Raw genomic sequence first — 27,106 nt, 5'->3', positions numbered from 1 at the left:
TAGCCTCCTCTCAGCATCACTTCATCCATAGAGTTTTAGGAAAGTGGGATGTCTTATGACTCCCAGTGGCTCTCCCCATGTAGCAGAGCCCCACATGGATGGAGCAGACATGTTTTCATCCCATGGGTTATCCATGTGTGAGTGCACTGTGGGCCCAAGGTGGCTGTCATTACCCACTACCCAGAGCTGATCTCCAGTGCCTCTCCTCTGTGGATTGGGACCCTGGCCATGGTGGGGAAAAGGGGGCAGGGGAAAGCAGGGCACAGGGGCTCACCCCAAGATTGTCACCATGCCACAGTGTCAGAGACCCCAGGCACAGCAACACTGCCAGGGTCTCCACAGGGGAAGGATGCATGGGCTGTGAGCGGGACCAGGACAGGAGCGGGTCGGGGTTTTGAGTGGATCAGGGATTTTGGTGGGATATGGTTGTGAGTGGGTTTGGGCAGTGGGTGGGTTTGGTTGTGAGTTTGGGCAGTGAGTGGGTTTGGTTGTGAGTGGGTTTAGGTGGTGGGTGGGTTTGGGCAGTGGGTGGGTTTGGTTGTGAGTGGGTTTGGGCGGTGGGTGGGTTTGGTTGTGAGTAGGTTTGGGCTGTGGGTGGGTTCGAGCTGTATGACCAGGATGTGTGTGGGTCAGGCCCGCTCGTGGGTCTGGCCATGAGTGGGACCACGCAGTGCGTGGCTCCAGGCTCTGAGAGGAGCACTGGGAGTGACCGTGGGCTCCGAGTGGGCACCGGCTGTGAGTGGACCCGGGCTGTGACCGAGTCCTCTGTGTGTGCGAGCCCAGCCTGTGGCTGTGCCGGGCCGCCAGAGCGTCCCGGAGAGTGTCCCCGCCCGGGACCGGGCCGTGACTGTGCGTGGCCCCAGGGTGCGATCCCGCCCCGCCCAGAGCCGTTTGGTGCCCAGGCCCACCCGGTGCCGCTTGGTGCCCCGGCCCGCTCGGTGCCAGGGTCCGGTGCCCAGGTCCGTTCGGTGCCAGGGTTCGGTGCCCAGGCCCGCTCGGTGCCGAGGTTCGGTGCCAGGGTTCGGTGCCCAGGCCCGCTCGGTACTCAAGCCCGCCCGGTGCCAGGGTTCGGTGCCAGGGTTCGGTGCCCAGGCCCCGCTCGGTACTCAAGCCCGCCCGGTGCCAGGGTTCGGTGCCCAGGCCCGTTCGGTGCCAGGGTTCGGTACCAGGGTTCGGTGCCCAGGCCCGTTCGGTGCCAGGGTTCGGTGCCAGGGTTCGGTGCCCAGGCCCGCCCGGTGCCTCCCGCGGGCCCCCCCGCGCTCCCGGCGCGAGCCGCGCCCTCCGCGGCCCACCCGGGCCGGGCTCCGGTGAATCAGCACAGGCGGGGCCCAGGAGGGCCGAGGGGCGGTGCCTTGGCGCGGGGCACGACGGGAGATGTAGTCCCGAAGGGCGAGGCCGGGCCGCATGAACCCGGCGCCGCTGGCGCACCTGAGGACTTCATCTCCCGTCGTGCCCCGCGGGCCGGGTGTGGGCGGGGCCGCGGGGGAGGGGCGGGGCGCGCGCAGGGGGGTTGTGGTGGCCCGCGGCGCGCGCACAGCACCGGGCGCAGCCGCCGCCGCCGCCTCAGCCGCAGCAGCGCCGAGCCCGCCGCGCCCTCCTCGTCCTCCTCCTTCCTCTCCTTCCTCCTCCTCCCGGAGCCCGCAGCCTCCTCGCCCCTCTCCCCCCCGGACCCCGCGAAGATGGTGGACCGCGAGCAGCTGGTGCAGAAGGCCCGGCTGGCCGAGCAAGCCGAGCGCTACGACGACATGGCGGCCGCCATGAAGAACGTGAGTCCCGTCCCGCGGCCGCGGCGCTCCCCACACGCTCACACACACCCCCTCTCCTCCTCCTCCTCCTCCTCCTGCCCCGCCGGGGCCGCCCTCCCCGCCTGTTCCCCGCGGCGGGCGGTGGGCTCGGCCGGGGCCCGCGGGGGTGTGAGGGCCCCGCTCCCTCGCCCTCCGGCAGCCCCGCTGCCTCCCGCTCCCGCCGCTCTCCCCGATCCAGGCTTACTTTGCTTTCTCCCGACCCCCGTCCCTGCCCTAGAGCCCCCCACGCATCCTTTTCCCTGCTCTGGGGCCCCCACGCATCCTGCTGCTCTGCCCTGGAGCCCCCTCCCCGCATCTTTCGCCTGCTGTGGGGCTCGCGTCCAGCCCCACGCATCGCTCCCTCCTGCCCTAAACCCCCCCCGCATCTTCTCCCTCATTCCGGGGCCCCCACCCAGTCGCACACACCCCCCTGACTGCCCTAGAGCCGCCCCCCCATCCTCCCCCTGCTCTGAAGCCCCTGCCCTGCTGCCCCCACCCAGCCGCACGCATCCCCCTGCCCTGGAGCACCCCCGCACCCTCTGCTCTGCCGTGGGGCACGTTGCCTCCGCAGCCCTGCAGCCCCCCGCATCACCTTCCAGCCGCAGTTCTTCTCTCCCCCCGCCCCAGGCCCCCTCCCATGCTCCCCTCCCCAGCAGGGCACAGGAGCCAGGCGGGTGCGGCGCTGCCCGGGGGGGTCACACCGGCTCGGGGCCCCGTGGGGCGAGGCAGGGGGGGACCCGGTGTTGGGGGGGTTCGTGCACATCTCTCCCCGCTGCCGAAATACCTCCCCGTGCATCCCTTCCCACGCGTGGTCGCCGGGGCTGATGTGTGCCCCTGACCCCAAAGATCGGGAGCCCTTTCACTGTCAAAGCTCTTATTTTTACTGCTCTTGGTTGGAGATTTATGAATTGAGTCATGTTGTATTCATTTCACGCTCTTAAAATAAAGACTCTGCATATAGCAGGCTGATCTGATTTGTGACACTGAACGCTCCCCTTCAATACTGACATTTTGACAATATAAGAAGGGGAAAAAAAACATATCTCTGATCTGATCTTGCAAACAAAGCAATCGTGGGAGGCAGGATCAAGTCATTCCAGAAGATTCTGCATTTGTCATATTGCAGAGAGGCTAGACTGGGTGGAGGGAGGGAGGGGGTGCTTTAAAGGGGAAAACTGTTCTTTATGTTTGTCTTCTTAGTCAGGTCTGAACCTTTGCTGGGAGCTGGGGTGTCCTCCCCGGCTGATGAAAAGTGAATGCCGATCTGGGAATGTCGCAGTCTGCCGTGGGTGCAGCTCTGTTTGCCCATATTGCACCATTTTGTCAATAACCTTGCATTTATCAAACAGACAAAACTGTCACAGCCCGAGCCCGGGGAGGGAGGAGATGTCTTATCAAGGAATGAAATACGGATAATCGGGACGAGATATTATCACATTAAACCAGCCGGGCTGTCCCTCTGCTGCACTATGGCTTTTATACCATTTTCTGATAGCGGCGTCTATTCATTTTAAAGCAAAGCCTGCTGTGTGAGCAGATCCTACAGCTCATTTCCTACGGATAATACAGCCGCCGTGACAAAGCCAGCAGGGATATGCCCGGGACTCAGAGCCGTGTTGCACTGTGAATTTCTCTTAGCCTGCTTTCCCCGGGCTGGGTGCTCGGACCCGAGGTGCTGTTAAGAGCTCCTATGTGTGATTTTTCCTTACGGGCCCTGGTGAAACAGTAACCCGGGCTAACGCCTCTTATCAGCTGCCGGGTAGTTTGGCCGTACGGAAACGATCCCCAGCGGGAGCGCTGCCGCCTCCCTTCACCAGCAAACAAAAGGCAGAGCTTTGTTCTTCCTTTCTGCACCCAGCTCCGGCACGGCCGGTCCGGCGGCCACGGCCGTGTCACAGCCGTGTCACAGCCGGTTATCCCCGTCCCCGTGCGCTGCCCAGCCCCCAGCCCCGGTTGTGCGGGAGGCTGATGACCTCGCACTCATTTCCGTAGCAACGCCTAGTGATGTCATATGCCATGGTCCAAGCTGCAATGCACCCAGGCGGTAGCAGAGAGCATGCGGGCTGCGCCTAGCGAAGGTGATGCAGAGCCATCCTGCCCTCCAAACCTAGCCCTGCCTAGCACCCTGCTGAGAAATGCTGGCTGGTTCTCCTCTCACACCCGTCCTGGCAATGATGGCCATAAAAGAGGCTCGTTTTCCTGCAGCTTCATCTCACCCTTGCGTTTTGGTGGCCACCTCGCATGGGGTGGGTTGTTCAGCCTCAGCCCTGTCTGCTTGGGAACCTGTGCTGAATGGCTGTGTTAGTGGTTTAAAAAGAAAATGGTGTGCTGGGGTTCTTGCTGTCTGCTGATTCATCTAGTGATGTCTGGGATCGCAGTAGTTTCTCAAAATTATTATTTATATATAATAACTGCTACCTCCTTGCTTGCAAGTGCTAGCTGCCAGTGCCTCTACCTGCAGTTATGTTGCTGCTGCAGGAGCAGGATTGCTCCTTCAGCCCCCAAGAGGGGCAGGTTTACTGAGGGGTCTCTGAAAACACAGCAGATGGTCCCCTCACCTACCAGAGGGAGCAGAAGGTGGTGCCACACCCAGGAAGGGTGCAGGGCTGGGCCCATCGATCCAGGACATGTCTTCATGACCTTGATCATGTCCCGTGTCACCTCAGTGCTGTCTGGGGGTACCATCAACCCTGTCAGGTGTTGGGGGACAGGAAAGCTCTCTGCTGGTCCCCAGTGTGGTCAGACATTGGCCTTGGGCTAGCTTGCTGGAGTTTCACTTCCCACAGTGCTGGTGGTTGGAGCAAGCTGCATTTTTGTCTGGTTGAGCTTCAGGAAGGGCTTTGCTGTCTGAGCCCACGCCAGGGCTGGGGATCGATATCCATTAGCTGGGGAGAGTGATGCTGCTGGAGGCTTTCCGGAGGTGGGAGACTGCCAAGCCCCTGGCCAGCGCTGCCCAGGGAGCAGAGCACGTGCCTCCCCACAGACTTCATGTTATGGGGACGTGCAGGTGAATGAACAAGATGTTGCAATAACTTATGCAGGAAATAAGTAATCTCTTGAAAGTGTATAGGGAGGATTATTGCACCGCACCTATGTATGGTGTAGGTGTGGGGCTGTCCCCTGTGAGGGGAACACCTGACTGCTCGATTTTGGGGGGCCTAACATCTGCAGCAGGGCTGTGGCTGTGCTGTATGCAAGGACCACCAGGTGTGGGTGTGAAGGGGGGACTGTTGGAGATGCTGGAAAGCAGATGGCTGCTCTGAGCTTTAGACAGCACAGCTTGGTGCAGTAAATGGCCATTGTGGGTGGAGGAGGAGCGTGAGGATGGGGAATTGCAGGCCTTCCCTGGCACGGGGTATGTGGGCTTCTCCCGTGATGGTCACCAGCTGGGCAGGTTATCATCCTCCACATCCAGTGTATCAGTGCTGATAGCAAGGCTTCACACAGACAGCAGGCTCACCCTTGGAAAAAGGGGTAGTAACACAAATCCAGCCTGTCTGGAGAGTCCCCAGGAAGCAGAGCAGGGATGATTAGCTGCTTTCTGCTCGCAGTGTACACAGACAAAAGGGTGGTGAAGGTAGAAAGGCTTCTCCAGGAGGAGTGCTGGGCAGGCCATCTGTGATGGTGGGAGGGGACCAAGGAGTGTGAGCTGCTGTAGTAGCACTTCCCAGGGGGGCTGGGGAAGGCTTTGAGGAAACCATTCCCAGTGCCGAGCTGGATGGTGCAGTCATTAGCTGTTGGCATCTAAAGGCAGCATTGATGCTCTTGTGCAGGCAGATTGAATTCTGCCCAGCCTCGCGGTGCCTCCAGGCCACTGGTGGACTGCAGTGGTGCCAGGGATTGGAGACAGCCTGACTCATGAGCAGGGCTTCCTTCCTGGAGGTCCATGGGGTCAGGACAGGATGGTGGCTGTCAGGAGCTCCTGTCCTTCTGACCTTGTAGAGGTTCACAGTGTGGGGTTGTCTCTGTGTGACTCAGCCTTGGGACCTCATAGCAGTAGCCTGAGTCACATGTGCACCTAAGGCACAGACAGGTAGCAGTGTGCCCTGGATGTGACTGCTGTGGACACTGCTCACAGTAACTGGCCAGTCTTCAGCAGATCAGGCTCTTAAATCTTCCTCTGTGAGCTCCTGTGAGTTCTTATTTAGTCCATTTAGGAAGAGTCACTGACTTCCAAGACCATTTCCAAGACCCATTTGGCCAAGTGGGTTTCTGAGTTGGCCAAGTGTAGCAGCCAGGGTGGATTGGACTCAAAATGGCTCTTCCTGAACTAAACAAAAGTGATATTGAGACTGTGATGGAGAATATAGCAGTTGAATTATACCTGGGGCATAGAAACAGTAAAACTTGGGCAAGGGCTCTCCATGAACCCCTGGCTTATTTGGGCTTATTCAGTAGATCTACTGGATGATGTCTAGCCATGAAAGTACAAGAAGATTGGTGGATGATGTCTAGCCATGAAAGTACAAGAAGATTGGTGGGAGTTGTCTCGATTTATTAAAATTTTTTTCAACCACCTTTATTTGCTGCTTCTTGTGTAAAAAGATGATTAGTTCACAGGAGATTCAATTGTTTTAGTACACCAAATAACCTTCATAATGTCAGTGGATAAACCCTATCTGCACCAGCTGTGTTCACCAGCTGACCCCAAAGTTACTCTCTGGAATACACTCCTTGGACACTGATGATGTGTGCTTGGACTTGCTGGAATACTCAGGAACACCAATTTAGGCACAACCACAGAACTTCAGCTCCAGAAATGTTTCTTGGGTTGAACACTCCAGCATCTAGGGGCATATACACTGTTCGTGGCAACAGGATGATGTTTTTGGCGTCCTCTTAGTGCTTCTCATGGATGATCTGGATGGTGCTTTCAAGAGGGTTGTCCACTGTTACAACTGTGGTGTTTCCCTCTGGCTCCTGCAGCTGAGGTTTGGTTTCTGATCAGGGAAATGGAAAACATGGTTCTTCTCATCTTCTACAGCTGGTAGAATTAAGATTTTCCTTAATTTGAGGATTCCCACCATACTTTTTCCTCTTCTTCATGTGTATTACCAAACTACTTTTCTTGTGCCTGAGCCAGTAGCATTAGTGCTCCTCAGGAGCATGCTCAGCTTGGCTTTCCAAGTAGGAATAAGCAGCCTCAGCTTTGCTAAGCTTAAGATCAGGGAGGTGGAGTGAAAGTGACCCGATGGACCCCATTAGCCTATGGGGGGGCCTGGGTTTTGTTCTCAGGCTGCTGAGTGACCCCAAGGTCACAATCGTAAGGACAAGGATTTTTCAAAGCCTGATATTTCTACTACCTCTGCAGGCTTGTAGCTGAGGATTGGATCTGCTAGCTGTTGCTCTTGAGGACAGAAGGAGAAACATGGCTCATGGTGCAGCTGATGGAGCAGGGGCTGGGGAGGAGAGTGGTAGCCATGACCTGACACCTGGAGAAAACTCCATGGATTGTGACACATCTGGCAGGGCCTAATGCACCAACTCTATTGACCTGAGCTTCTATTTGGAGCAGCTTCTTGCCAAGTAAACCATGCATGGAAGTTGTGTGCAAGGGTACATAATTAGGAAAAAAAGAATCTAAGCTTTTGCTTGTCCCAACTGCTAGTGCTTGAGTAACCAACTGCTTTTTGGGAGGTGGCTTTGTCTGAGCTCAGACATGTCCTTGGATGTGGAGCACTTCTGAACTTGCTGGTGCTGCTTTTTCCTTGGCAGAAGTGAGTGGTGTGTAGGGAGCTCAGTTCCAGTCTGGCAGGGAAGAGCCACGAGGACTGTCAGACTAGTTCAGACCAGAGCTGGCTGCTCGGTGTCCCAGCCAAACACCAGGCTGTTCAAAGGCAGGTACAGGGAAGGAGGCATTGGAAAATGCCTCCAGTCTGTCCTGAGGGGGCTTTTCCTCAGATGGGTCAATGCCTGGGGCATTTAGGACTCTGCCTTATGCTTTTCTGCCCTGTTCATCAGCCTCCTGAGCTGCCAGCAAAATATGAATGCATATTAGAAGAACTGCAGTACAAAGCACAGTGGAACAGGATTTGCCTGGCTTCCCAAGCGTTTCTCCATTGACAGTCTTGATAGGATCCAGGCATCATCTTCCACCTCACTGTGGCAAAGCTGTGATGCAGGACTGAGGTTGTCTCTGGGTAGCTGCTGCACCCTGGATGCTTCCAGGCATTCTCCTACGCTTCAGTGCTCAGCAGCTCATGACAGATTTTTCCAAAGCTGATACTGTGAGGAGGATTTTTGTACTAACTGGTTTGGAGCCAGCTTAGACCTTCTTTCCTTCACTGGTCAAGTCTCTGTCTTTTCCTTCTGGCAAGCTGAAAGCCTTCAACAACTTCTGCTCTTTACTGGGCAGGTAACTAGCCCAACTGGTCCTTAGCTGAAGTCTTGCCCCCAGTGTTAGATTTACGTGACTGCAGAGAAATGGGAACTGCCTTGTCTGGGAAAAGCAAAAACTGAATGAAAACATAAGTATTGACTCGATTTGACTAGTGATGGTCACTGCTGGGCAGTGATAGCCTGGAAACCAGCTAAAACAAGGAGAAGTAGCAATGGATTGGTCACTGTGTTGGATTTTTGGTGGCTTTGTCTTTCAGCCCCTGAAACCTTTGGCTTGACTTGAAGAAGCAGTCCAGATAAATGGTGGTGGCTGGTTTTATGCTGGTGGCATTGAGAAAAAATGTTCTGCCATGGCTGCTGGCTGCCAGGTCAGCCTGTGCTTCTGCTTCTGCAGCTTTCCATCACTGAAGGGGGGGGAACTCTTCTTTCCTCATGCAAATGAAATGGCTTTGTGGGAATGTTTTTCCCCATGGCTGCTTGATCTAATGAGCAAAGTCCTTCCTCACAGGCTAAAATGAAGGAAAATAGGGATGACATGACTTTTATTCTGCTGTTTAAATTTATTTCTTTTCTTAAGCAAGAGGTCTGGCTCTTTGCTCCAGAATCCAGATGTCAAGATGTGGGATTCCCACCCATGGCTCTGGGTGAGGAGCATGTCTGTGGGAGGAGCTCAGCAGTGGGATGGCTTTGTCCATCTTTTCTGACTGTGACAGTGAGGCTGAGCTGCTGCATCTTTCTGGTCCCTGCTGTGGACTCGGAGCTGCTGGGGCTGGTAAATCATAGGGGTAGATCTTCACCTTGGAGTCTCATGCTGGTTGCACTGCTGGTTATCTTGGTATAGTCTGGAAAAGCTCAGAAATGGTAAAGTCTGGAGAACAGAGCTGAAATGATGAGGCAGCAATTCTTGTCCTGCAGGAAACACTGACAAAACTGTCTCTCAAAAGCAAAGCCTTCATAGCTGGTGAAACAAAAGCCTTTGTCTGCCTATTTAAGGGCAAACTTCCCCCAGTTTGAGGTTTTTCTGTGCTAACCCAGATTTAGTCACATCTTGGATATGACCCAGTACATGCTCAATTAGATGTTAAACAAACCTGATTTTTGGCCCCAAGCTAGTGATCTAGTGACCAAGGGCAGTGCATTAATTAATTGCAGTAGAAGAGTAACTAGAGAACATGTCACCGATGATGGCGTGAGATTCCCTTAAAGTGATCCCCAGATTAGGGATTAGAGTACTTAATGTTTTTCTTCTGTGAAGGAGATGTTGGAATTGAGTCCGTGTATGGGTGTTTGAGACAGCTGTGCTTGGACGAGCGCAAGTCTGCAGGGATTCCAAGTGCAAACCGTTCCTTAATTGTTTGCAAATTCCCTCTGATCTCGCTAGATGGGTTGGCTTGCTTGGGATGTCTTTGCTTACGTACCAAGCAAAGCTACTTGGCGTGTCAGTGTGCTCCTGACTCCTCTCTAAGATGGTTTCAGCGAGGCTCTAGAAAAACACCAGTGAGAAGTCTCAGCCTCAGTGCTAACGAGGCTGCTGATGGACACGTTGTTTGGACAGCTGTGGTGCTCAGCAGCATCAAGTTTATTAATAGTAGGTGGAGAAGCTGTTGCTGTGCCATGTGCTAACACACAGGCTCAACAATTGCTGTAGGAGATCTCTGCTTGTAAAAGGCTAATGCTTAGTATTCAGCAGTGAATGAGAACTTGGGGGAGATTAACAGCCTTTGATTTACACCCAGCTGGGGCAGGTGTTGGAGCTTTGCCTGTTTATGCTGTTGGGCTTTGTGACATGGGGTGAATATTTCATTACCTAGAGTTTGGGAGCTTGGCTTCTTGTGTTTGGTGGTGTCAAGATGATGTTGGCACCTGAGGAGTTCTTTCACCTGTGATGAACTGAGATCAAATATTTGGTGGGAGTCCCTTGGGCTTCAGAAGAGGCTGGGAGCCAGGCAAGGAGAATTAAAGAGTTGGATCTAGGATAGTAAAGTGACTTTCCTTGTAATTTAAAATTTGTTGCAGTGCTCCAGAAAGCTGCAAAGCAAAAACTCAACTTCCTTCTTTTCTGTAAGTTCATTTTAAAAATTAAATAAAATTGTCTTTGCTAGAGGTGTGTAAGATCAAGCCCGAAATCCCCGAAGCAATGGGAGGGTAAAGTACATCTGGAGGGATAATCACCTTACTCACTGTTGCAGAAGTTAAACCTATCGTGGAGCTGGCATGCAGGAATCCACCTGGGTGTTCTGGAAAGTCTCTTGCTTAATCTGGTAAAACATGTTTGAGACACCAAGGAACTGCTGGATCTGCAGACCAAGAGACCTAGAGCAAAAATCTTGTGAGGTTTTTAATATTTCCAGAATCTCACCTTGATGTGCAACAACCAGGTGTTCCCAAAGTGTTTGGGGGAGTGACATGGAGCATCTAAAATCGTGCATGCTCACTGCAGGGAGTTTTGCATGGCTGCAGCTTCTCCCATTTCACCCTTTGGAGCAGCAGCTTGCAGCTGCCATGGCAGCAGTGGCTCTGCCAAAGGAAGCCATGCCAGCAGACAGGAATTGCCCAGTTCATCCTGCTCCAGCAGACCTGGGAACAGGCTCTCCCAGCAAACCTGCTCTCAGCCTTGGGGTGGCCTGCCCTTGGCACATCATGTCTTCTCTCTTCACTTGGCTCAGCTAGGTAGAGGTCATGGGCACAGGCAGTTTTTGAGCCCCTGATTAAGGACAAGGCCTGGCATTTGACACTCTGGGGAGGATTTGATGATGTGGTGGCAGGATTCTTACTGCCTGGCAGTGGGGCTGGAGGTGAGCAGGAAAGTACCAAGATCTGAGCCAGATTAGTACCCTTGGAAGCTGTGAGGTAAATCTTTAAGCAGCTAATTCTTCCAGCAGCACTAAACACCCTCCCCACATGAAATTTGGTGCATTTATCTAGAATCCTTGAAATCTGTCTTAGCTTGGGTTTGTTTTACCATGAATTAGAAAGAAAAAAAAATCTTCTGCGTGGACCAAGTCTTAAGACTCTAGAAATGTCCAGTAGCCATCCTATGAATGTCTGCTTCAGCTCAAAAGCTTGTGAGTAGATGGAATCTTCTGAGGAATAATGCCTAAAAGAAATTAAAAAACCCTGAGTCTTTAAACTTGTACAGAAATGCTTCTGAGGAAAGACTGCAGTTACTCTGGAAGAGCTCTTCAGCTCTCACCTGGAAAAGCTTAATGCAGCTCAGAAGAGCCTATAGCAACCATGAATTGTCATTCTGCTTCCAGAAGGATCAACGGATCAACTGTGAGCTCCTGAAACTTGCTGTGATCTCCAGGGCTACGTCTGAGCTCTCACAGCAGAGGCACGCTGTGGCACTGGTCTTCCACGTGCTTAGCAGAGAGCTTGGAAAACAAGCCTGTCAGCAGGGAACAGAGCAGATAATCTAGGGCAGGAGAGCTCCCCGAGCTGTTGGGTGATGGAGAGGGCTGGTGGTGATCCTGTGCTGCTGCTGAGGCACTCACAGAGCACAGCAGTGGGCAGATGATGCTGCCAGCCTGCCATATCCCGGGGAAGGAATAGCTTGGCATCCCTTCTGTTGCTTTGTAGTTAGCAGGCAAAGGTGCTGGTATCCCATCTGCCAGGATGGTGTGATGAGCCCTGAGTGACAATCCCCTGAAATGCTGGGACTGATGTGGTTGGACTTGCTGCTCTCTCCATCTGCTGGCTGGAAGGCACTAGGCCAACAGAGGTCAATCATTTTCCCCGAGAGTTTTTAATAAGTATGAGGCAGGTAGTGGCAGCAAGATGCTGAAACAAGTTGTCCTACGGCCAGTTTTCATCTTGTTTAATAGCCTGTCAGTAAGGCTGGTGGGAATCAGGGTGTTTATAAGGAAAACAAGAGAATTTGAGCATAATTCCTTCCTGGCTCAGAAAGCACATGCTGGCTAGAGGAGCAGCTCCCTGCAGCAGGACTGTGCAATGCTAACTCAGAAATGATTTGTAGCTCCTTCAACATTTGTTTGTAGAGCACTTGAAAATGGACAAAACTGGGAGGTCGGGGTATTCCTTCCAGTTGGTTACTGGGATGTGTCTGGGCTCCTGTCTGCCCACAATAGCCATGGCAGGCAGATGATCCCTCATGTTTGCCTTATCTCAAGCTGCAGAAGAAGTCAGGGACACAAATCAATGGCACCAGGTGTTCTGTAGTGGAAAGAAACCCAGAGTCGTTAGACCAAGTGCTGGGACTGCAGTGCTGCAGATAAGGGCTGGTGCACAAAATGCTGCTGCCAGTCACTGAATGGAGCAGCTCAGAGCTCTGCTGCTCGTACTGGTGTTCTCACCTTGGCTCCCTTCAACTTTTCACGTGCAAGAATGACCCAAGCAGCTGAAATTTGCTTTTTCTCTAACTGAAAGCCATGATGGCCACACTGAAACTGGAGCAGGAGGTCTGCAGGCTCCAAGGACTGATCAAACCTGAATGCAGTGCAATCACATGTAGTTATTAAGCTACAAAGGCCAATAAAATAAATGAGCTCTTGGTTTCCACATCTCCCAGTTTGAAGACTTTGTCTTGGGAGGTTCAAAGTCGCCTTAAGTAATAAAGGCTGCAGAGTGGGATGAAAGTTGCTGTTAAGTGTAGGTAGAACATGCAGAAATCCTAATTGGTGTCTGGAGTGCCTGAGTAGCCTCTGAGGTGCAGTTGGGCTACAAGCAATAAACAGTTCTCTGCAGACACTGATCCTTGAGGCACCGGGAGCAATTTGAAATGTAATGGCAGAACCATCCCGTGTGCCCTCAGCTTGCTGCCCTGTGATGTCAACTGGCCCTGCCAGCTGAGAAAACTGGAACTAGGAGGTGATTATTCATAGTGAAACAGGCAGAGGAGAAGGCAGTGGGGAACTTGTGGCTGCCCACAGCCTGCACATGCTTTTTTTTCATCTTGTCTGGGATGAGAGGAAGGGTTTGACCTACAGCCCAAACCCACCCCCCCTGGCCATACTGAGTTAAAACATGAGCAGAGGACAGCAGAAGGGGTCAGCAAGGAGAGAAGCAGTTATGGTATGACTTCCACATAGGAAGTGTGACGTGGGGGCGAAGGCAAAGCAACAAGGAAAAGAACCCAAACCAATCTGGTAACATTTTAGATTTAGGTCTGGTTTAACACACGCCTACTTTGCCAAAGTAGGACAGTGCTTAAGAAAAGCATCTTCCTGAGTGCTGTGATGGAGTTGTAGGACAGCTCTCTCTGGTGCTTGGGGAGAAGCTGCTCTTGGTGAGGCTGTGTGACATTGAGTCGTGACTCTCACCAGGCTGCTGGGTAATGGTGACAATTTCATGTGCTCGAGGGCAGCCATTTCTTCAAGTTAGGGCAAGCTGGGGACATGGAAAAACAGGCAGTCTGTCAGTCATGGCCTTCCAAAATGACAGCACTTGGGCTGCTGAAGGTGGACTTGTCATAGAATCATTAAGGTTGGAAAAGACCTCCAAGGTTACAGAGTCCAGCCTTTAACCAGTCACCACCTTGTCAACCAGACCAGAGCACTTAGTGCCATGTCCAGTCATTTCTTGAATACTTCCAGGGATGGGGACTCCCAACTCCCTGGGCAGCCCCTTCTGATGCCTGACAACTCTTTTTGTGAAGAATTTCTTCCTGATGTCCAGCGTGAACCTGCCCTGGCACAGCCTGAGGCCGTGTCCCTGCTCATGGGTGGTGGGCAGCATGAGACAGCAGCTGGAGATGGGGGGAAGGTGGCATGTCTGCAGGTATTGTGACCTTTTTCAGCTGCTTGAGCCTGGAGGGATTTTGTGCTGGTGCTTCCCATGCCAGTGGCTACAGACCAAGAAGGAATTTCAGTGGTTGGATTTGGTCAGAACATTGTTTCAAAAGCACATTTGCCTTTCAAGAAATGAAACACAGAAGGGGGCCTTCAGGCCAGAGCTCAGACTAATGAGCTGCATGTGAAGGAAAACAAGACACTTGCTAGGGTTTGTGTGGAGAGATAACAAATTTAATTACATGGTGCAGGAGCTGTAGATGGAACAGGAAGCATGAGTGCTCATGGGGAGATGGATGTTGTGTATCCTGGTGGGAGAGGACCTCTGATGATCTTTATAAGCTTTTCTCAGTGAACAGTTTGAAGTTCTCATGTCTGTCTCTGTCTCTCCAGGAAAGCTTCACTCTTTGTAGCTGTCTGATGTCCTGAAGGACTCGAATTCTCTTTTAGGCAATAAGAACAGCAAGTGTTGAGGTTTATAGCATGGGTTAAACTGTCAGATGTTGATGGTATTCCCCAGGGAAGGATCTCTGGGTCCTGTCAGCTAGCCAGTGCTGTCTGCTTTAAGATAAGACATCAAAGCCAGGCAGAAGCTGTAAATGGGTGGGCACTTAATTATCAAACTAAGTGAAAAGTGTGCAAGAATAAACAGGTAGAACTAAGTCCTGTGATGAATCTTCACTGCAGTCACTGAGGGGACCTCAAAACAGTCATTTCCTGATGTTTGCTTAGACCTATTCATGCAGGGTGAGAAGTGGAGGATGGGAGTCCTGGAATAAGCCCCTAGCCAACCTAACTTGCTGATCTGTGGGGGCAAACCTTCCCTGTGGGTCTCACCAAAGCCTGTTAATCAGGATTCTTCCAGAAAGAAGGTGCTGTAGAACCAGCCCTTGGGCTTTTGGAGTTTACATACCTTGACATTAGGGACAGGTGAAGTTGTGTTTGTTCCCTGCTTCTCCTCAAGAGGCTGAACCTTGCCTGGCTGCAATGTGATCCTCGGGCATGCCGGGAGCCTGCCAGGTTTTGGGCAGGGTGCTGAGTCAGAGCTCTAGCTGTAGTGGAGAAATCAAGAAAACCTTCTCAGAGATGGTGGTGCCTCTGCAGTGTTTTGTTGCAAATCAGAGGGCTTGAATTTGTACAACCCTCTGGTCTCCCAAGCAGTATAAACCCTAAACTTCCAGTAATTTTTGTCCAACGGGAACTCAAGGAGTTTCCCTGTGGCTTAAGGGCACTTGAGTCTTGGTGGTGCAGACACTGTGCCATCAGAGAACTGGTGAGACTGGAAGTGGCAGTGTCCTCCAGCTTGGTGATGGAACGTGCTCCCTGCACTCCCTGCCTAGGTGTCCTTGTGCAGTCTGCTCCTGGCAGGAGTGTTCTCCCTTTTTATTTTTCCAGAATAGCTGAAAGACTTTTCTTTTTCAAGTTTCCACCATGTGGATCAGCTCCTTGTCCTTGGCTGTTTATGCCACATCCAGGACTTGACACTGGCTCATGCATCTCCTGCTCCTCTCCCTAGTTTCCATGAGCACAAGAGTGAAATGAGGCTGGATAGTTACTGAGATTTGCAGAGCAAATTCTGCTGTTCTCTGCTGGCAGCCAGGGAAATTAAATCCAGACTGACTGAGCTTCCCAAAGAGCAGGTAGACTCCAGCTGGGGGCTGATGGCTTTGTGCTGCTGCCAAGCCCTCCTAATGCCAAATGAAGACTTTCACCAGTGGCTTGGTTGAACTCACTTTGTTTCGGTATCCTGCAGTGTAAAAAAAAACCAAGAAAACAAAAACCAGCATTTGTTTGGCCAGCACAGGCTGCAGAGAAGGCACAGCCCCACGTGCATGTGACAGGCTGGTGCAGAGGTGTTGGAGTGGTTTCTGCTGGAGATGGGCACTGGTGCAGTGCTGTGGGAAGAGCAGAGTGACAGTGACTGCACAGTCTGGAAAATGCCAGCACAGGTGAGCGGGCAGCAGGCAGCTCTGGGCAGACCAAGGGCAGAGATGTCCTCAAAGGCAGCTGAACCTGGGATACAATTTCTGCCTTTTTCTGACTCTGATAAGGCTGCTCAGTGTACCCTGCTGTCTGATACCTGCGTGCTGGGCATGTTGCATTTTCTTCCTGCTGGGAATGCAAGAGCCAGATGGTTTTCTGTTCTTCCTCCCTCAGCTCAATTGTGAACTGAAATGTGTGGGACAGCAGCCTCTTCTCTCTGCAGTGCTGAGGGCTGTGGTCCTTGTCCCCACCCATGTCACATCTTGGCCATGTCTCTGCAGTGCTCCTTCCTGGGAGTCTGGGTCCTGCTAGAAAGCAGTGACATGGTTAACAAGGCTCCCTTCCTGCTTTTACAAGTTCCCTGTGAGCTCCCTAGGGGAATCTGCTGTCTCCACAGGTGTACCTTCCATCTGTCAGCCTTCAGAATGAAAGGATTTTGACAGGCAACTTTCCTCCGTAATCCTTAATAGCTTCGAATTTAAAATGTTTATGGCAAAGCTAATCCCACGGAACTCCCTGTAGTTTTAATAAATCTGTCCTCCAGCAAGACTTCTTCTGGTGAGAAGAGGTAAATCTACTTCTTCCTGCAGTGATAAGTATCTGCAGACGTGTCTGTGGGGCACCTGCTTGTTCCTCACTTCAAAACTGGTGTCTCTTCTCAGGGAGCACCTTGCTAAAAGCAAAATTTAATCTGGTGATCAATCTCCTCAACCACTGTCAGGACAGAAGACTCTTGGAATCAGTGAGTCTCTTATATAGCTGTTGGTGTTGGACACTTCATTTACAGCTGGAAGAGAATAACTGAGGCTGGGATTTCTGGATGTTTCTATTTCCAAATCCCTCACTCAAAACAGGGCAGCTTAGGTGGAATAAGCCCTCAGGTAACCTGATGGAGTCTTTGGTAGCTCTGAGGACAGACAACCTGTAATCTCTGGACCAGGGGAACCACCTTGGTTGTGCACCCAAAGATGTCTTTAACTCACAAAATCTTTACTGTGGTTTGTGCAGGTGTCACTGAGAGGGGAGAATGAAAGGAGACATTTTGTAAAACTGCAGAGTAGAGACCTCAGTGCAGCAGGCAGGCTGGAGGCAGCATGTTAGTGTCTCCCCATGGGTATTTGGGCACCTTGTGGTTGGGCCCTGCTGCAGGAAGCAGGATATCACAGGGATCCCAGGGCCCTGTGGTTAAACAGTCACTGTTGTCTTGGCTAGGAGAAGGGTGTGAGGGTTGGCCTGGCACCGGGAGCTGCGGGATGGCCCGGGCATCGCTGCCCTGCTTACCTTGGGCGGGAGCACTGGGAGCTGCCCTGGCATCCTGCTCTGTGCTCTTTGTCCTGCGCTGCTGGTGGCTGCTGATAGTCCCAGGAGATGCTGCCCTCATCAAGGTGACACCCATTTCCCTGCTCCCTCGTCTCTTACCCTGGAGCAGAAGCAGTTGTGCTGGTTTGCACAGGAAGACCCTCTTCCATGTGGAAAAGGGGTGTCCGCTGTTCCTCTGCCAGGTTCTAGAGCATCCTGTGGAGCAGCACAAATCCACACAGCAGCAGGGGTGGAAGTGGAGGGTCTGCTTGCTGTGGAGGAAACAGGCTTAGCTGTACCTGGTTTTGGGAGGGGACATTAGCCAGAGCATGCAGGAGGAGTGGATGTTCTGAAATGTGCAGGTGTGAGCAACATGGTATGAGCAACCGTGAGTCATTCCAGGCCATTCAAATGAGCCTGGGCTGGGCCTTTGGCTTCCTGATCCCCACCATAAATGTGGTTATCTGGGCCCAGAGCAAACCTTGCCCTTACAGATCCTTGTGAAAGTGACTCAGTGTTTGCAGAAGCTTTTCACATCCAAACCATTACCTAATCCTTTACTGCCGTGAGGTGGCTCACAGGTTCCTGCTTTGGTGGCCTGATTCCCAGGTGGCTGTGCCCAGGATGTGTGGTGGGGGCGTGTCCTGGGGGAAAGGGGACAGTGGCCATGCCCAGGCTCAAAGTGGCACTTGGCAGCTGTAACCCCAGGGGAGCGGCCGTGTGCAGCTGCCCCGTGGTGTCCTGTCTGCTGCAAGGGCTCCTCCTGCTCCTGGGGCTGGGAAGCTGCTGCAGTCTTGGCCAAAGGTGCTGCCTGGGTGGCTCCAGCCAGTGATGGTGTTGTGGAAGCTGGAATGGGGTTATTGTCACACTGAGTGATGCTTCCCAAGTTACTGAGGGAGCTCTGTGCTTGTCATCTCTGTAATCCCTTTGGTTTTTTTGTGGTGCATGAGGCAGGTAACACTGTTAACCTGAGTGAGGAAAATCCAGTGTGAGGGATTTCCCCTTCACCATGTGAGCTTTTAAGTCCTCATTTGTGCAGGTGCCTGAGGCAGTTGTAATTGTGTAATCTCATCTCAGAGATTCTTTGGGTGTCTCTGAAGCATACCCCATGCTTGTGGGAAGCAGAAAATAAGAACACCCTGTAGCTCTGGTGGTGTTACTGCATACAGATAGCTCATAACTCTGGACCATCTCCTCTTTGCTTTGACTGTCCCTCTCCCCTACACCACCAAGCCCAACTGTCATCCTACAGGTGAAAGGCATCTCTTTCCTAGAAGATTTTTCTTGTTCTGGAAGATGCTGATCTCTCAAATAAAACCACATGCCTGCTCCTTTTGTTGTGGGTCTGGACCACGGTATGATTTCCCAGCTGGCTCCTGCAGAGAAGAGCTGGATGACAGAGCAGGACTTGGCGAGCCAGCTGCCTCCTCCTGCCTCTCTCTAGAGATGCACAGAGGAGTGATGGGATGTCAGAGGGCTGGGGCTTAACCCAAATGTCTCTTTTCTCCCCCTCTCTCCACGCAGGTGACAGAGCTGAACGAGCCCCTGTCCAACGAAGAGAGGAACCTGTTGTCCGTCGCCTACAAGAACGTGGTGGGGGCGCGGCGCTCGTCCTGGCGAGTCATCAGCAGCATCGAGCAGAAGACCTCCGCAGATGGGAACGAGAAGAAGATTGAGATGGTCCGTGCCTACCGCGAGAAGATCGAGAAGGAGTTGGAAGCGGTGTGCCAGGATGTGCTGAGCCTGCTGGACAACTACCTGATCAAGAACTGCAGCGAGACGCAGTACGAGAGCAAAGTCTTCTACCTGAAGATGAAAGGGGACTATTACCGCTACCTGGCCGAGGTGGCCACCGGGGAGAAGAGGGCGACCGTGGTGGAGTCTTCAGAGAAGGCCTATAGCGAAGCCCACGAGATCAGCAAGGAGCACATGCAGCCCACCCACCCCATCCGGCTCGGGCTGGCGCTTAACTACTCGGTTTTCTACTACGAGATCCAGAACGCGCCGGAGCAGGCCTGCCACCTGGCCAAGACGGCCTTCGACGACGCCATTGCCGAGCTGGACACCCTCAACGAGGACTCCTACAAGGACTCAACGCTCATCATGCAGCTCCTCCGCGACAACCTAACGCTCTGGACGAGCGATCAGCAAGACGACGACGGCGGAGAAGGCAACAACTAGACCCCCCCGATGGACTGGCAGCCGCACGCTGATGCTAACTACTGCAGTCTTTATTTTTTTCCCACGAGTGGGGGGGGGTCCGGGGTGGGGGAGGGAAAGGGAGGGGACACCTTCCCAGGGAGGCCCCCCACAACCTGTCTTTGATTGCCTCGTTGACATTTTTGCCAAAACACCACTAGTGGAAGTCAGGCTGGCTGTGCTGGTATGGAATAGCAGCCTCACTGGCATATGGACTGTTCTGTAGATTATTAATACAAGTGGAGCTGTCTTTAATTTAACTTTATTGCTAGAAATAAAAAAAGGGTTTGAAGACGAATTTGCGTGGATGGAATGGCCCTCATTTTTAAGGAAAGCAACGCAAAAACATTTGGGAAAAAAAAAAAAAAAGGGAGTTCTGTGGTTCCAGTAAGGCTTCGAGCGTTTGTTTCCGCAGCCCAGGTGCCGTGTGCCCACACCACGTCGCGGGGCCTCTCTCTGCATCTCTGCAGCGCTCTGCCTGCCAGGGCGCAGCTGCAAATCCCCAAAATTGAAAAGGAATTAAAAATAAAACCAACAAAACTAAAGAATTTGGGGCTTGCAAAGCCCTGGGATTTAGGCCATCCAATATTTTTTTCCTTTTTTTTTTTTTTTTTTTTTGGTTGAGATATTTATTAGGGTAGCTTACAGTATTAACACTAAATTGCAGTTTACAGTATTTCTACATTACAGCCATATGACATCAAGCCTTTGATTGTCTGTTTTTCTTTCTTTTGCTAGTTCTTTTGGCTTGCCTTCCTGAGCAGTCCTCGCCTGTGGACTGGCTTTAGCTATTCTGTGTCGCCCAAGGCAAGAAGACCGCCCGCCCGAGGAACATCAAAGCTGCTCTAGTTTTTTGGTCAACAGCTTAACAGGTGCTTGGCTAGCGGCTGTTTCAACTATTTTAAGTCCACAGCAAAAGGTTTAAGAACTTAATTAGACAAAAGGGGGAAGTGTTTAAACTTAAAAATGCCACTTAAATAAAAAACCAATAAAAAAATATTAAAAAAAAAGAGCATTCAGGTCTGTATGTCATGTACTGTGTTTGGTATTTCAAAAGACCATCCTGATTTAAGGTGCCACAGCTGCTTCCTCAGGGATTGCACTGCCATTTCACTCTGCCTGACTTTCTCCCACTGTACCATGAGGTTTGTCAGCAGATCTCCAGCACCCAGGGCTCCCTTGTTTGTCACCAGGGAAGCCGGGTGTGTTTTCTTTTCTCCTGGGGAAGCTTGTGGTGTAATGAGTGAACTTCAGGAGCTTAGACACTAATTTGGTAGAGAAATTCCTCGAGGGAAGAGCTACAATCATAGACATTTCTGTCCACCTTCGGGAGCCCAGGAACTTAGTTCTCTTCTTAGCAAAATCTTTTCTGAGTCTGTCTGATCCGGCCGGGGGTGGGAGTTGGGGCATCTGAATTTGCTTAGCAGGTACTACTTACCCCATTTTGAGTAAGTTTAGCTTTAATTTTGATTTTTTTCCATGGTTGTTGGAGGTTCACTGCTGTTCTCTGGCTCGCGGAGTGCTGCGCCCTGCAGCGCTTCCCCCAGCGCTGCGCAGTGAGGAGAAACCGCGCTCGTGCTTTAACTCCTTACCGTGATTGTGATGCTGATTTTGGAACCGGGCTTTCCCTGTCCCTTGCGAGAGCCAGCCCGACACGGCTGGGGGGCACACAGCACACACGGCACTGCCCAGCCCGGCCCTGCCTGCCACGGCTTTGTCCAGGCCGGGTTTGCCCAGCACAGCTTTGTTCAGGCCGGGTTTGCCCAGCACAGCTTTGTTCAGGCCGGGATTCTCAGCACAGCTTTGTTTAGGCCGGGTTTGCCCAGCACAGCTTTGTTTAGGCCGGGTTTCTCAGCACAGCTTTGTTTAGGCCGGGTTTTCCTGCTCTGAGCATCCTCCAGGGAATTTCATCCCCCAGGGAATTTGGGCGCAGCATCCCGCGGCGAGGGCGTGCGGTGCCGGTGCCGGTGCGTGCCGGGACCGGGAGATGCTTTAGGCTTCTGACCTCCCTCTCATCGACCCCCGTGTCCCGTGAGCAGTGTTGTCCCAGCTGTGTAATTGGAAGTGATTTACTGGAATTACAAAACCTATCTTTTTTTTTTTTTTTCGTTTTTCTCCAAATAATTACTACTCTTTTTGGCTTTTTGCTCTGGCTGCTTTAGGAAACTTATGCAGGAGAGATGGCACAAGAGGGCTAAAAGCGGAGTGGGGGTCAGGGACTTGATTTTTAAGCAGCTTGAATGGTTTCTTTAATTTTTTAAGAGATGCACTTGCCTATGATACTGTCTCTCCAGTGAAATGATTACTGCTCCATTACTCTATTGATACAATATTGTGCATGCTAGTGTCGTATTTCTATACAGTAGCTTGAAATTTATTAACTTATACTGTAGATGTTATGTATTCCTATGACAAAATAGTCTTCAAAAATTTTTTAAAGTTTTTTAATTTATTTTTCTTTCCTTTTCTTTTTTTTGGGGGTAAAGTTTGCTCTACCAAATAGTGATCGTAACAAACTGATCTGTTATGGATGTTGCTATAGTGACATGCAATTATATATGATTTTGTTTTTAAAAAGGAAAAAAAAAAAGCAAAAGAAAACACCAGTGTTAGCTTAATCTTAATGTCTGGTGTTCGTCATGGTGAAATTATAACTATTACAGTGTAGGAGAACAATGACTGTGTTCTTTGAATGAGCCTTTGTTTGTGCTTTTTGTCATGTTATGCAGTGAACTATTTTTAAGGTCTAATCAGTGATTATTTTTCCAACTCCGTGTTTCTGTAAGGAATTATTTCACACACGGACCATTCTTAGCAGTTTTTCCTCAGTGATGGAATATCATGAATGTGAGTCATTATGTAGCCGTCGTACATTGAGCAAATAAACTTACAGATCTGACGTCAGCGCTGCTTAATTGTTATCGCCTGTCTCGACTTTCTGGGGGGCTCCGTGGGACTCGGGGGCTGGGGAACGGCCTGGGGTCTGCTCCAAGATCCTGCTCCTGGGTCTGCTCCTGGGTCCTGCTCCAAGATCCTGCTCCTGGGTTTGCTCCTGGGTCCTTCCTGCTCCTGGGTCTGCTCCTGGGTCCCATCTTGGGTCCTGCTCCTGGGTCTGCTCCTGGGTTCTGCTCCTGGGTCTGCTCCTGGATCCTGCTCCTGGGTCTGCTCCTGGGTCTGCTCCTGGGTTCTGCTCCTGGGTCTGCTCCTGGATCCTGCTCCTGGGTTCTGCTCCTGGGTCTGCTCCTGGATCCTGCTCCTGGGTCTGCTCCTGGGTCTGCTCCTGGATCCTGCTCCTGGGTCTGCTCCTGGGTCCCATGTTGGGTCCTGCTCCAAGATCCTGCTCCTGGGTCTGCTCCTGGGTCCTGCTCCTGGGTCTGCTCCTGGGTTTGCTCCTGGGTTCTGCTCCTGCATCCTGCTCCTGGGTTCTGCTCCTGGGTCTGCTCCTGGGTTTGCTCCTGTGTCCTGCTCCTGGATCCTGCTCCTGGGTCTGCTCCTGGGTTTGCTCCTGGGTTCTGCTCCTGCATCCTGCTCCTGGGTCTGCTCCTGGGTCCTTCCTGCTCCTGGGTCTGCTCCTGGGTCCCATCTTGGGTCCTGCTCCTGGGTCCTGCTCCTGGGTTCTGCTCCTGGGTCTGCTCCTGGGTCTGCTCCTGGGAGTGCTCCTGGGTCCTGCTCCTGGATCCTGCTCCTGGGTCTGCTCCTGGGTCCTTCCTGCTCCTGGGTCTGCTCCTGGGTCCCACTCTTGGGTCCTGTTCCAAGATCCTGCTCCTGTGTCCTGCTCCTGGATCCTGCTCCTGGGTTTGCTCCTGGGTCCTGTTCCTGGGTCTGCTCCTGGGTCCTGCTCCTGGGTCCTGCTCCTGGGTTTGCTCCTGGGTCTGCTCCTGGATCTGCTCCTGGGTCTGCTCCAAGATCCTGCTCCTGTGTCCTGCTCCTGGATCCTGCTCCTGGGTCTTCTCCCGGGTCCCGCTCCTGGGCCGCCTCCCTTGCGCTGCTGCCGAGGATCCGCATCCCTGCGGGCAGGGCCCGGTGCCCTGCGGGGCGGTGGGAGCCGCGGGGAGGGTCCCGTGGGCTCAGCAGTGGCTGGGTGGGTGTTTCCCACCCTCGTCCTTCCTCACCTCCGTCCCTTCCCGATGGTTTTCCGCTCGCAGCCACACGCGCGGTGACTCACGCTGTAAAAATACTCCCCTCCCTCGAACCTAGAGCAGAAAATGCGCCTTGACTCACAACCTGCGGGCGATCCGGGGCTGCAGCACCGACACCCCCGGCGAGGGGCTGGGAGCAGCCCCCGGGCCGTGCAGGGAGGGGCTGGGGGCTCACCGAGCACCCCCACACAGAGAGGGACACCCCGACCCCACCGCAGCGCCGTGGGGCTGCCACGGCCCCGCTCCCGGCTCGGGAAATGTTTTTTTGGGGAAGAAAAAGTCACCGTGGTGCGGCCACGGGAGAGGGGAGGGGACGGGGATGCTCCTCGGGGGCTGCCCCGGGTCACGCTGGGCTGGAACAGCCTCACAGCCGGGCTCGCACACACGGGAACCCCTCCAGCACGGGCGTGACCCCCGGGGCAGGAATCGATCACCGGGATCGGGAATCGATCCCCAGGATCTGCCAAACCCATCACAGCCCAGCCCGCTGGGCAGAGGGCCGGGGGGCCGGGGGTGCCTGGAGCCCCCAGAGCTCGGAGAGGGGCCCCGCAGCTGCAGGATTCCTCGCAGGTCAGCGTCTGCCAGCGGGATGACTCAGGGGGATTAGTGGGATTTGACGGAGCAGGGAACATCGGGGGACATCGAGGCCATGGGCCTGACCTCGGCCATGTAGGGCCAGTCCTGCCCGGAGCCCCGGGGGCACGGGGGGCACGGGGCCAGCGGGGGCCAAATGGCACCGGGACCCCGACCCAGCCCCACTTCAGCCCCCAGGGAGCTGCGGCCCCTGAGCTGGACCCCCAAGCAGCCCCCCAGACAACGGGGTGGAGGGAAGGGGAAGCACTGCAGGGCAGGGCTCGAGGGGCTGCACTGCTGGGTGAGTTCCTGCCCATGAAGCTCCTCTTTGCTCTCTGACACAAAGGGGTGTTTGTGCACTTGGTTTTGAAGGATGCAGCATCCCAGGATGGTGACACTGGGCTGTGGAAACCCCAAATATTCCCTGATAGGGCATGTGGAGACCCTGAGTGTGGGAGAGCAGGGATGAGGGACTCACTGTGCTGAGATGCGGGACTGGAGACACCTGGGCTGTAGGAGACCCAGATTGTGGGAAACTGGGATGCTGAGGCAGGGATGTTGGAGACCTTGCATGTGAACACCAGAGGTGTTGGAGACCCGGGATGTAAAGCCCCCAGAATGCTGGAGGTGGATATGGAGAGCTGAGATGTAGGAGACCCAGGTGTGGGATTGCCAGGGTGGGGAGACTCAGGGTCTGAAAGTTTGGGACACTGACCCCAGGATGCTGAGCCCAGGTTGTGAAGACTTGTGATGAGAACGCCTGGGATGTGGAGCCCTGGGTTACAGACCCCAGTTGCAGGCAGGGCTCAGGGATCCTGCTGGCCCCTCTGGCCCCAGGCAGCCCCGTCCCGGTGCTCTGGTCCCGGTGCAGCTCCCAGCAGCGGGGCAGACACGCCACAAGGACAGGTTTCTTTCACCAGCTTTTATTCCGGCTGATTCTGTCGGTTCCTTCACATTTATTCAAGGCACTCAGTGGCAGGGCGAGTACAAAATTAACAGTAAAAAGGGGGTGGGTGTGAGGGAGCAGCTGGGGGCGGGGGGGGGGCAGCAGCGGCTTCTCCTCTTCCTCCTCCTCCGTCTCCTCCTCCTCGGTGCCGCCTACTTCTTGGCCGGCTCCTTGGCCTGGCTCTCCACGGTGACGGGGATGGTGATTTCGGCAGACTGGATGGCGGGTTTGGGCAGGGGAGCCTCCACCGTCAGCATTCCATCGGGAGACAGCGAGGAGCGCACGGCCGTGGCTTCGACGCCAGGGGGAAGGCTGGGAGGGGAGGGAAGAGGAGGGGGAGGTAACTGCTGCAGCACCAACCCAGGGCGTGCAATGCTCAGCCCCAAATTGCTGCCTCTCCCACTCCCAGTTTGGCTGAGCAGCATTCCCAGTTTGGCCAGTGTGCTTTGGAGGGGATGGGTGGGTGGGAAAACGTCCCCAAAGACATTGGGGGCTGTATCAGGTGTCTCCCCCCCTCCCTGGTACTTACGTGTATTTTCGGGTGAAGCACCTGGAGATGAAGCCGTGCTCATCCTGCTTCTCCTCGTGTTTGCCTGGAAGGAAACAAAACCTCGCAATGGGCTGGGTGGGGACCTTCCTGCCCCACCCCAACACTTGTGAGGGGCTGATTCTGCCCATCCTGGGGCTTTTGCCATAATCTCAGCCTGGAGCAACTTGGGGAGCCCCTCTGCAGGGCCACTCTGGGTGCATCCCCCTGATTTAAGCAGAGGAAAGTGCAGTGCCAGGAGCTGGGGGTGGCCAAAGGCCACAACAGCAGCCAGCTGGCCCCACAGCTTGGCAGGGCTGGAGATTGAGCAATCCCCTCTCCCTGGGCCTGCACCCTGAATTCATCTGGCTGGGGAATTGCCCCCATTCCCAGGCCCCCCTCACCCGGCAGGGAGCACATCCTGGCCTCGTGCCACAGATCTGGGTTTTGTCACAGCATCCAGGGTGCTGTGGGGAGCGCAGGGACAGCAGGGCTCATGACACCCCACATCACCCCCGGGGTCCCTCTGTGGCTCCAGCCAGGGGTCCCTCCCTGTATCCTTCCAGAACAGCATCAAGGGGTCAATCTATGGGGCTGGGGGTGGGGGGGGGGGTGGTCTCTGCACCTGAGACTGAGCTGTAATGCTGGGCCTCCCTCCGTGCCTCGATTTTCTCTTTCCCTTTCCCTTTCTCCTCCCCTCCTCCTGCTTTTCCTTCCCTCCCCTATTCCCATCCCTTATTCCACCTTTCCCCCCAGCAATCTCCAGAGCCGGGGCACCCCGCAGAGCCCCACCGCAGCACCCACCGGTTATCTCCACGATGTTATCCTTGGTCTTGACCACCAGCTCCTCGGGTGCGAAGTGGTTGACGTCCAAGGTGACCTTCCAGCTGTCGGCGGTCTGGCGGATCTCGGAGATGCCGCTGCTGAGCTGGCGGCTCAGCGCCTGCCCGAGGGCCGAGCCGGGCGCGGGCATCAGGGCGCTCTCCCGGGGCAGCAGGCGGAAATAACCGGGCCAGGCGCTGCCGCTGGGCCACTTGTACCAATCCTCGGGGATGTGGGGCATCCCGAAGGACTGGTCGAAGAGGCGGCTGCCATGGTACCAGTCGCGGAAGGGGTCCCAGCTGGGGCTGCGCAGGAAGGTGAAGGGGACGCGGCGCTCGGCCATGGCGTGCGGGGCTGCCGGCGGCGCGGCCGGCGGGGCCTTATGAAGAGGGCCCGGGGTTATTTTTAGCCGGGCAGCTCAGCTGGCTATTAATGGAAATCGCGGCAGCCCCGGGGAAGGGACGAGAAGCTGGCCCGGGGTTGGGGCGGCCGCACGCAGCCGCAGCCGCGGTGGGTGGTGTGCGGGGAGGGGGCTGGCAGCCTCCGGGGACCCCTGCCAGGGACGTGTCCGTCCTCCTTTCATCGCCACGGGCTCGGCCTGCTTGGCAGTGATGGATGGCCCTTGGAGCGGCTCCCGGCCTCTCCCGCCTGCCTGCCCGGAAAACAATCCCCGGGATGCGGCCCCGTGGCAGCGGGAGAAGGGGGCTGGGGCTGGGCCAGCCTGGGAATGGCCGGGTGAGTCAGGGCAG

The 27,106-nt window shown here is 54.1% G+C and overlaps 2 protein-coding genes across 2 annotated transcripts; one reads left to right on the top strand and one right to left on the bottom strand.

Moving 5' to 3' along the window:
- The first annotated feature begins 1,512 nt into the window (after nucleotides 1–1,512).
- Nucleotides 1,513–22,250, top strand: YWHAG (tyrosine 3-monooxygenase/tryptophan 5-monooxygenase activation protein gamma). Its single transcript, XM_021550991.4, has 2 exons — nucleotides 1,513–1,766; nucleotides 18,677–22,250. The coding sequence occupies exons 1-2, from the start codon at nucleotides 1,680–1,682 to the stop codon at nucleotides 19,331–19,333; spliced, it is 744 nt and encodes a 247-aa protein (XP_021406666.1). The 5' UTR covers nucleotides 1,513–1,679; the 3' UTR covers nucleotides 19,334–22,250.
- A 2,720-nt stretch (nucleotides 22,251–24,970) lies between these two features.
- On the bottom strand, nucleotides 24,971–26,854 carry HSPB1 (heat shock protein family B (small) member 1). The gene is made up of 3 exons (XM_077787622.2): nucleotides 26,340–26,854; nucleotides 25,539–25,602; nucleotides 24,971–25,321 (listed from the first exon to the last, which is right to left on the bottom strand). Exons 1-3 carry the CDS (start codon nucleotides 26,698–26,700, stop codon nucleotides 25,162–25,164), a joined length of 585 nt encoding a protein of 194 aa, XP_077643748.1. The 5' UTR covers nucleotides 26,701–26,854; the 3' UTR covers nucleotides 24,971–25,161.
- Nucleotides 26,855–27,106: the final 252 nt, after the last annotated feature.

The sequence above is a fragment of the Lonchura striata genome, chromosome 19, assembly GCF_050655825.1.
Source record: "Lonchura striata isolate lonStrDom1 chromosome 19, ASM5065582v1, whole genome shotgun sequence".
NCBI lineage: Eukaryota > Metazoa > Chordata > Aves > Passeriformes > Estrildidae > Lonchura > Lonchura striata.
Note: the sequence above shows the minus strand (reverse complement) of the source record. Positions and strands in the feature narration are given on the sequence as shown.